An 11,063-nucleotide genomic window follows, 5' to 3' on the forward strand; every position below is an offset into this window, starting at 1 on the left:
ACTGTTTTTAACATTGCTAATAATGAGAAATATTTCTTGAGCACCTAACCAAATCAGCATATTAGAATTATTTCAGAAGGATCATGTGACACTAAAGACTGAAAATTCAGCTTTGCCATCACATGAATAAATTACATTTATTAAAATAGAAATCAGTTATTTGAAATTGTAATAATACTTCTAAATATTACTATTTTTACTGTATTATGATCAAATAAATGCAGCCTTTGTGAGCAGCATTAAAGACTTAAAAAAAAAAGATTTAAAAAACTTAACTTTAGAAATGTATTAAGGGGGAACCTGGAAGTAGAGCACCATGCTGTACTGACAGAACTACAGGAACCCTATTTAAAAGTAAAAACTATCACAGCCCTATATTCTTTCTTATCGTATCAAACACACACACATACAGACATTGTGAGTGTGTACCTCAGCATGCTTTGATAAAGTCTGTGTACAAATTGTTTTTCTGAAGTCATGGTGCACGCATACAACTAACATTACATCTCATTTTCTCATCCTTTCATCTACTTAGTTGGTTTTGTCTCTCAGGAATTAATTTTTTTCTTCACTTGTCTTCTTTCATTTTTTTTCATTTAGGATGTAGGGCATTAGTTGCATCTTGTTTGAAGTACGAAGTCTTTATAGACACAGCGGAGACACAGAGGAGAGACAGAAAAGGAGAAAGAGAGCGAGTGAGTTAGTGGAAGAGATAGAGAGCATGTGAGGTAAATCTCTAGAGTGATAGTCATTTACAAACACATATCTGTCCCGGTGTCCTCGTTTTCCATGTATGAATAAGTGTGTGTGTGTGTGTGTGTGTGTGTGTGTGTGTGTGTGTGTGTTGCGGTTTATTTAGCTATTCTTTGGAGACAAGTGTGTCTACAGCAGTTATTTAAATATGATAAAACCTCCCTTTGAGGACATTTGAGGACGCCCTCATTTGGAGAATCAGTTTATAATATTTTTTAATCTTAAAACAGCAAAAAAAAAAAAAAAAGAAAAAAAGTAAAACAACAAAAACAACAACAACAACAGGTAAAGTTGGGGTTAAAGACATTACAATTAGCTTTTTATAAAAACATCAACTGTGATGCCTTCATTTTGATAGCTCAGTACACATCCATGCATAAATGAGAAAAAGCACATGTTCTTCATATTAGGTGCTTCGGAGAGGCAGAGGGGCACCGGGACACATGACACAGGTCAGGTCAGCTGTATAAAATCAGATGAGATAGTCAGCTATAAATACATGGCAAGGAGATGCTTTCCTACCAAGGACATTGTTTATTTGAAGAACGAGTGTGTTTTGATGTGGAGAAAGAGAGAAGATGGAGAGAGAGAAAGTGAGCTGAAAATCTTAGAAAAGCTCTCAAAGTTCATGAATAATTGATGTGAGAAGATGCTGTTAGTTCTAGTAAACTTCTCTTGTTCTTTCTGGTATGTAAAAATAAATACAAAACTTTTGGAGCGTTATTTCACCCAAATAAAATTGTGTGTTGTTGGTTAGTAGGTGTGTAAGTATACTTGGGAAATAAAATACTTATATACTATTCTTGTGTGTTTGCATGAAAAAAGTATTTTTTTCTTGTTTTCCAGTATAAATATCTAAACATTTTCAAATCAAGAAACATTTATTTGAGGAAAAAACAAATGTATTTTTCTTTCATTAATGGCATATTAATGATGTTTTTTCTGCTTTTAAACTTAAACTCACTTATTTTTGATATATTTATTGGAATTTCTTTTTCTTGATTTAAAAAATTCTGAATATTTGTCCAAAAAAAAAAAACAAGACAAAAAATGAGTAAGATTTTTTTTTTTTGTGCTTCAAAAGTGGAATGTGGGCACACATACTACATAAAGAAATAATGTGTTTAAAGGTCTGTGTGACTTTAGAAACAACAAAAGCACAGAAAGCTTGACAGTCTTATGTCCAAACACGGAGAGAGTCAGTGTACCGTACACATTTCCAGCTGCTTGCTCACACACACACACACACACACACACACAAAGCTCCACCATCACACACGCTCCATTCACTGTAAATTACACTGCCGCAAACTGACACACTATACACAATATGTGTGTTACTGCACACACACCAGGTGCTTTAAAAGGAGTCCTTCAGTATGTTTTATTTCCTGAATATGCTGTTTCTTGGTACTTGCTCCCAGTCGTCTCTCTCCATCTGTCTCTCCGTATCTGTCTGTTTGTTTCATTGCTCCTCTAGTCTGCCTCTGCCCATCTGTCTGTCTCCTCTTGCCTCCTTCCTTTTCTCGTCATATTCAAGCTCTTTCTTTCTCTCTCTTGAGTTCACCTTGAAATGTCCCTCTTTCTCATTCCCTGTGTTTTTCATCATCCCCCATTTCCACACTTTTAGTATGTAGGTTTATTCCTTCCTGTGCCCTTGGTATGCCTACTTGCTCTCGTTCTCTCTCATTCCAGGCTCTACTCTTTCCTCTCTTTCCCAATATTCCATCAATCATTCCTCTCTCCCTCCCTCCCTCCCTCCCTCCTTATCGCTCTCTCTCTCTGTCTGGTACAGTGCAGAGTGCTGAGTGGTTCACTATGTGGTTGCTATAGTAACGGCAGCAGGGAGTGGGGGATGTGCTTCTAATTTAAAGACCCACCAGGGCCTTTGGTCATTGATACAGCGCTGAAGAGCTAACGTTAGTTTTTTCGTATCCTACGGTAATTATTATTAAGTGTTATATAGAGGTTACACCGTCTGCCGTTTGAACCGAGAAACATCTCTTGCTGTTATACTACAGTAAAGTGCCGTTGAGTTTGATCAAGAGTCATAACTGTCCTACTTAGCGCAGCGCAAATGTTCACCATATGTCCATTAAAACCAGTGCTAACCGTCCTAGACAGCACTGAGCTAACATTAGTCTGTCTGATTCAGAGCACAAATTATTTCCCATTATTCTTTTCACATTCATTTTCTCTGTAATGATTTCAAAATAGTCTTTCTGTAATGAAGAATTTTACACCATGAACCAAATTAACCAGCTCTGGAATTAATCCCATCATTCTGAATCTTGATTTGAAGACAAAGAAATAGAAGAGAAAAAGGTACAAGGGTGTGTATTCAAATTCCTTTTTGAGGCAATAAACTATGCATCCCTTGAAGAATAGAGAAAAACGCCATTAAATTACTCACTTTTCACCAAATTAACTTTCAGAGTATACAAATATGTACAAATATAAAAACCGGTATTTTTTTTTGCATTGACTGCCCAGAATTGCCCTAATATTGTATAAACAGCTGTCATTCTGAAAATGAATTTCTGAAAATGAAGCAGGAATGCCTTCATCACTTTCATTCTCTATGCTTAATTAAGTCTGGAAGGAGGAAATTTCACTTAAGACTCTCCACCATTGATAGAAAGCAAAACCAATTTGTCTTCATTACTCTCTATCCAGTAAAATACAATACTGTTCAAACATTTGGGGGCCTTTGAATTTTTTTTAATGAATACTTTTATTCAGCAAGAGTTTATTAAAATGATCAAAGGGGCAGTGAAGATATTTATTTTGTTACAAAACATTTGTATTTCAAATAAATGCTGTTCTTTTCAAATTTCAAATCATTGAAGAATCTTGAAAAACACTATTGCATTTTCCACAAAAATATAAAGCAGCACAACTGTAACGGCTACTGAAAATTCAGCTTTGCCTCACAGGAATAATTACATTTAAAATATATGAAAATATTAAAAAAAGTTATTTTTCATTTGTAATAATATTTCACAATATTAATGTTTTACTGTGTTCTTAATCAAACAAATGAACCTTGGTGAGAGCATAAAACTTCTTAATAGTCCAACTGAATAACAACAATATAAAATATAGAAAATAATAATTATTTTATTATTTATCACCACACAACCAGGGCTGGTGCTCAATGTCTCTACACATTTATACAAGTTTACTGTAGAATGGCACTATATTCAGTTACAAGGAGTCTCCGTAGAGAAACCTGGGGTGAAGTGCTCTGCTCACGGGCACATATTTCAAGCATCGCCCGATGCAACCTTTTCGTTACCAACCCAGATCTTCAGCTACTAAGCTACACCACCCAATATGCTAAAAATAAGCTGAGGGACTTGGACTGAGGGCTATATGCATCATTCTTTAAGGATGAACAGAAAATGCCATTGTTGCAGAGTTAGTAGCTTAACATAGTCGACAGGACCTAAATGAAGTACTAGATGATTATAAGTCTCAATACTAAATGCAAAATACTATATATGTATTATATAGCTCACACTATATGTGTGTGTGTGTGTGTGTGTCTGAGCTAGAGAGAGAGAGAGAGAGAATGTGAGAGAATGAGAAAATGTATGTGCTCATGCATCAAGACCAGCCTGCAATGAAATAATGTCATGGCTGGTACAAGAGCAAGGTTATTGTGAGTGAAGGACGGTCTCAGCACAAGGGTGTGTGTGAGGAAAAGAGCTAGACAGACCGAGGAAGATTTGTGTGCTCTGGCTGCATCTGTTGAGAGAGACAGTGTGTGTGAGGCAGAAGGGTGGAGATGTTTCGCTCTAAATGGCACACTCACGTGAGTCCAATGCATAAAGCTTCAAGGTGTTGTAGCTACTTCTCCTCAGGACACTCACATCGTGTGTTGTATGTCACATTAGTATGCTGCATGTGTCATTGTGATATCACACATCTCCTCTGCTCTTATCTATCACTATGATCAGATGTGTCTGAGTCTGTGCTTGTGTGTTGATTTCTGTCTGTGTGTGTGTGTTTCTTCATTCATTTTTTCATCGAGTTCTAATTTAAGCTTGCAAAGAGCTGAGAAGAGAGCAGAGATGGGGAGAGTCGTCCCAACACAAACTCTGATGGCCTTGATGCAGTATGCCCCAGTTATCATCAGCAGGGAACATATGCCTGCACACACGTGTGTCCCCTCATTTTAGTTAAATTGTGGCAACATTGTCTTAATCCATTCCCACAGTATATTAATTATGTCCCTTGATTTATTGCCACAATTTACCCCAATTAATACAAAGGAGCAGAGTAGTACAACGTGTCCACAATTGGCCTAAAACAAAGGAATGAATGAATGAAATCGTGTGAACTAATTCTTAATTTGGGGCCACAATATCTTTTATTTATCCCCAGTTTGTCATATCCAGGTCTCCGTGCATTAGCCAAAATATTAGATGTTTTTGACTTTAACTGTGGCTGACCTTGCAGATCGGCAAGATTTGTCACATTGAGTTGAAAAAGGAGCTGTCAAGTCAGATACTTTCTGCTTCCCGTAGTGACCCTCACATGGTATTTGCTTTCTTTAGCGCAGATGAAATGGAATATATGCAATATTTGTCAAATAAACAGTAGGGCTACTGATTTAACATGAATTTGGAAAAAAAATATATAACACGTTCAAATTAAGGCATTTAACACATCCAGCCCAGACCTGTACATTCTTCACTTTTCATTCAGTACTCTCTTTGTAGCTTCATCAGTGCCTAGACTACTTAAATACCAATAAAGTGGGATCTATATTTTTGATTAATTTTATTATATAATATAACATTAAGATTGCTTGAAAATAATTTTTACTTTTTGGTCTGTGCAGCATTACATTACAAGTCAAACACACCTAATGATTCTTTGTCAAACAGGCTACCAATCTGCCATTAGTCATACAAATTGATAGCCTTGCCACAAATTCACATTGGTTGAACCAGCGTCAGGCTGGTCAAATGAAAAAATTCGGGAAATATGGAATGTAGGGGAAATAGGAATGGCTTACTTTTCATATCAAGCTGAAACTTTAAAAAAAATTAAAAATGTAAGCATAAAATGAGTAGCAGGTAATTAAGAAATGCTAAATGCCTGCATTACCTCTGCTTCTTAAAGTTATTACTCACTATTTGTCATGTGTTTTGTGCACGTGTCTGCATTTGGGAGATAGAGGGAGTTAGAAAAGCAGATTAACGCTGTGCCGTTGAATGAAAAAATGAACTCTAATCCTTTTTCTTCTTGGTTTTTCTTCCTTCCCCTCTTCAATCCTGTCTCTACCACTGCTTTCCTCTGCTTCTTTCTCCCTCTTCTTTTCTCTCTCCCAAAGGATCCTGCTGACAGTGGTGGTGATATTCCGGATCCTGATCGTGGGTATAGTGGGAGAGAAGGTGTACGAGGATGAACAGATTATGTTTATCTGTAACACGCTGCAACCGGGTTGCAACCAGGCCTGCTACGATAAAGCCTTCCCCATCTCCCATATCCGTTACTGGGTTTTCCAGATCATCTTGGTGTGTACGCCCAGCCTCTGTTTTATCACTTACTCAGTGCACCAGTCTGCCAAGCACAAAGATCGCAGTTACACCCTCCTGCACGGCCCGTACATCGACCACGGACATGGGCTGAGCCGCAAGCTCCGCAACATCAACGGTATCCTGGTGCACCCGGAAAGCAAAGACGACCGCGACTGTCTGGATTTGAAAGACATTCCCAACATTCCGCAAGGGGTCACATACTCCAAAAGTGCCAAGATCCGTCAGCAGGAGGGCATCTCCCGTTTCTATGTCATACAAGTGGTGTTCCGGAACGTTCTGGAAATCGGCTTTCTCGCCGGCCAGTACTTCCTGTATGGATTCAACGTCCCCGCCATGTTTGAGTGCGACCGCTACCCTTGCGTGAAGGAGGTCGAATGCTACGTGTCACGTCCCACGGAGAAGACAGTTTTCCTGGTGTTCATGTTTGCAGTTAGCGGGATCTGCGTGGTGCTAAATTTGGCTGAGCTCAACCATCTGGGCTGGCGGAAGATTAAGACGGCCATCCGCGGTGTCCAGGCTCGCAGGAAGTCCATTTGTGAGATCCGGAAAAAGGATGTGTCCCACCTTTCCTCTGTGCCCAACCTGGGCCGCACCCAGTCTAGCGAATCGGCCTATGTCTGACAGCGAATAGGGGAGGGGCTTAGACGAGGTTGGGCGTGGCTGACGAGGCGACGGCCACGCCCTGTGCTGCAGACTTGACATTGCAAATTTTATGCATAGTTTGGACAGGGTGAGAGAGGGGTAGGGTGAAAACAAAAATCAGATTTGGCATTCTAAACTTTATGGAGAATAAAACTGGACTTTAATGATGAGCGCTGGGGAACAGAGCGGGACTCATACTTAGTAGACAAACACATTTACACCACACATACATACACACTCACATACATACTGATATCCCTGAGCCCTGCATAACAACAGAAGTCTTCCAACAGAAAAAGAGAAATTTAAGAAACAAAACTGATTCGAGTTGCTTGATGTCAAAAGAGATAGAAAGATGGAGGGATGAAGCTAGAGGGCAGCTCAGCATGTGACTCAGAAGCATTGTAAAGTATGAAAAATGTTCTCCAGGGTCAATGCTGAGACATCCCTCACATTTTGAAAGAGAAAAAAGGACGACAAACAAAAGAGTATCAAACCGTACCTCAGCACAGACTCCTCTACGCCTCTCCCCCACTTGCTTTCTTTCATTTTCTGTCTCTTTCTGCATAGTTTTATAGATATAGCTATTAAGTATACAAGGCAAGAAGAGAAAACGAACATTCATCTACTGATAAGCCACCCCCACGTTTGCTGGAGGACCATAAGAGATTCCATCCTCATGCAAAAATCAACATTGACACACCACAGTCCCCAGTCCAAATCCCGGAATTCCTTTCTCCAACCCCTCCATTCATTACTGTACATATCTCAGAATATCGATATTGCATCATCAATGTATTTCACACATTGAAGTGTAGCTTTTGCCATTATTTAAAAAGAATTACACACTGATTGCCAAAAAGAAAAAAAAAAAAGAAAAAAAAAAAAGACTAAACTGTGTTGTTTATCTGCATTTGTTCTGTAATGGACAGAAAAAATAGCGATTTTATACTATGGGCATTTCCAGACAAAGGCATGTTACGAAGCATCATTAGAATGGCTAGATAGTGTTACGAGCTGTGTATAGAAACAGACTGTTTCTTTTTTGCACCCAATATTTTTGAGGTGTATTCTGAAGCATGCGGGAGGAGATCTATAGCTCTATGGGAATGGCAGAGAGAGTCTATACTGAGTAAGGCTCCAATGCAGCAATAATATATAAAGATATACATAAATTATAAATAAATATATGTCATAAAAATAAATGAATAAACTATTAAAGAAATAAATGAAATATAATGGCATAACGATTTCTTTGTCACTTGATTCTGTGCATGCGTGTCCACAAATGTGTATTTCCATCTAAGTGGGCATGCTATGCTGGAGGGTTTTTGTCCAGGATGCAATCATTGCAGGGATGAAGGCGGTGAAAGCATAACTCACAAACCAATACACAGCACTGAATCACCTGCATAGATGCTCTCTGAACGACAGAAAGTGTGCGTGTGTGTATGTGTGTTTTACCTTGACCAAGTTGGAAAAGCATTCACACACTAAATAGGTTTACACTAGTAAACTAGTTTCCATCCAAATGTTTCACAAAGAGAATGTGCAACATTATATGTGTTTTTTATCAACTATGCAGCCTCTCTGTCGGCATCTTTGTTGCCAGTAAGAGCAGAAACACATGCTTAAATAGTCTTAAATAATTGTAAAAAATGGAATGATTCCATCAATTTAATGTGATTGTTGACATGAGAAAACCCACCTCAGTATAGAACTGCGCATTTTGGAGTTTATGCACATATCAAGCTTTTATATTCAGGATTTCTAAATTCAGAATTTCCATAAAAATTGTTAGATAGAAACTTACTGAGTGTGAGCCACGAATAGCCAAATTAATCCCATGAGTTTGCCTAACACATTACCAGTAAAGAGAGAAGCTGCTAAATTAAGACATTAGAAATGAAATGAAAATGAGTGTAGATAAGACAATGTAATGGTTGCTAACTAATGTGGAATGAGTCAGAGCTCTTACACAAGCTAAGTATAGCTCCTATTGTCTGTGCTGCTGGTATATTTTTTTCATATAGAATACAAATGATTTTGCACTGCAACTAGGCCTTTGTTTTATTCAGGATAAGCACCATCTTCAAAATGATTTCAATTTTAAATCATTAATACAGTTTAATAAATGTTTGGAAAATAGGTCTTCTATCATATTTATAGTTGTTACTTGTAGATGATCGCAAGCCAATATCAGAATTCTAATGAAAATTGAAGTTTGAAAGACAAATACAGCTCTTAAGATTAACTAACACACACAAATACAAAAAACATGACAGTGCCTATATTTTTCCCTTTTCTCATATCATCTAGCACAGTGAATCTCAACCTTTTGGCGTACCGGACCCCAGTCCAATTCAGAACCATCCTCAAGGACCCCCAGAACAAAATTGACTCGTATCATTTGTGTCTTTGTGAGGACCAAATGCAGTCAAGTATAATTCAAGTTAGCTGACTTGTCCAGTATTTGGCCATATCATCAGCTATATTGGATTTTTCTTTCATGGGAACATGTCATGTCAAAATATACAAAATTTATACAAAAATGTATACTTTATACGGACCCCCTGGCCTTATGTCAAGGACCACTAGGGGTCCACGGACCCCTGGTTGAGAAACACTGATCTAGCACACCTGATCATTTGAGACTTCTACAAAAAGCTATGGGCTTTGGTCACATTATGACACTTGTTTCTTTCTATTATATAGTGACTTTCCATTGACTTCTGTTGTTGTTATATTGAGTCAAACATGTTTTCTTTCCACTCCCCTTAAATCTAACCATTACATGAACCTTTCTGCATTTTATTACTTTCATTTAAACATTATTTATTGTGTTTATTGAGCTGTTTTCCTCCTTTGGTCCACACAATGTAGGCAAAAACTGATCCAAACACGCAATTATTCTAACAAAACTCTTCTTCAAAAAGCTGCTTGTTGCTGTAAAACACCTCCAAATGGATCCCACTTGTAAACTCTGCAATGCGTGTAGTCAGTGAAGAAAACCTTTTATAGAAATAGTTGTTAAATTCATTTCAAGCTGTTTTCTTAGTATAAAATCTGCCAACAATGTACTTTGCGTTAACACTGACAGTAGTTTTTTTGGTGACTCATGTCCTTACTAAGAAATGCATGCTGCTGTGAGCACCAAATTGTGCTGAGGAACACTTAGAGTTTCAATAATACCAGAAACATCTATTATTTACACTACAACAGTGATACTGCAATCACACCCTCCTGTACACACCAAATGACTCATTAAAAATTAACTCCTACTGAGAGAGAGAGTGAAAGAGAAAGGCAACGGCAGAATGTGTGCCGCTGTAAATGAAATAGAGAGTAGAGCGGCATGTGTATTTGGCTGCTAAACAAGTGAAAATTAAAGATGCACAGTATAACATGAACCTCTCTGACCTTTGATCTTGCTGACCTTTGACAGTGAAGCAAAATCTATTTTGGTCTGTAACTGCAAAGCAGTAAAACAACAGTAAGCAGAAGGAGCATTTGAGATGTGGTCATCAATATCAGTTTACTTTGCTATTTCCTGATGTTTTCTGACATGAACTCTCTTTAATTAAAAAATAAAGATAACATAATATTATGAGCCAGTGCATAAAAAGCATGAAGTGAAAACTGACAATTTTAATAATAATATAATTATAAGAGGGAGTTGGGTATCATCAGTGGGAAAGCGGGAATATTTCTAAATCGATTTTTCCTGTAATATTTCATTGTTATATTATTATAATCCTAATCCTCAAATCATGTTATCTAAGTGAGGATGACATTATAAGAGACAGTTGGATTTGGAGGGCAAACAGAGAGAGGGACAAAGGGAAGAGAGACAGAAAGAGAGATGGTGAGAGCATTAAAGGAGATTAAAACACAAAGGAGGAAATGAACGGAACAGAATTACAGGAAAACAGTGGCACCTCTCATGATACTGGTCAGCCATTGGTGGAGGAGAGCAGCAAATAAAGTCAAGTGACCAAAGAGAGAATAATCACTGCTGGTTTTTATTTAATTGAACATCATTAATAAAATGAACAGGGGACAAATGAATATTAAATGATAACAACAACAACACTGTTCGTTAATGTTATACAATGT

The 11,063-nt window shown here is 37.7% G+C and overlaps 1 protein-coding gene across 1 annotated transcript in view; it reads left to right on the forward strand.

The window, feature by feature from the left end:
• The window catches only part of LOC107700241 (gap junction delta-2 protein-like), a 12,795-nt gene extending 4,704 nt beyond the window's left edge, over positions 1 to 8,091 (forward strand). The window contains exon 2 of the mRNA XM_016501830.1: positions 6,098 to 8,091. Within this exon, the coding sequence (XP_016357316.1) occupies positions 6,098 to 6,926 (829 nt within the window). The 3' untranslated portion in view covers positions 6,927 to 8,091. The remainder of the gene's footprint in view (positions 1 to 6,097) is intronic.
• The last annotated feature ends 2,972 nt before the right edge of the window (positions 8,092 to 11,063 follow it).

This window comes from Sinocyclocheilus anshuiensis, unplaced genomic scaffold, assembly GCF_001515605.1.
Source record: "Sinocyclocheilus anshuiensis isolate Anshui unplaced genomic scaffold, SAMN03320099.WGS_v1.1 scaffold1236, whole genome shotgun sequence".
Classification (NCBI taxonomy): domain Eukaryota; kingdom Metazoa; phylum Chordata; class Actinopteri; order Cypriniformes; family Cyprinidae; genus Sinocyclocheilus; species Sinocyclocheilus anshuiensis.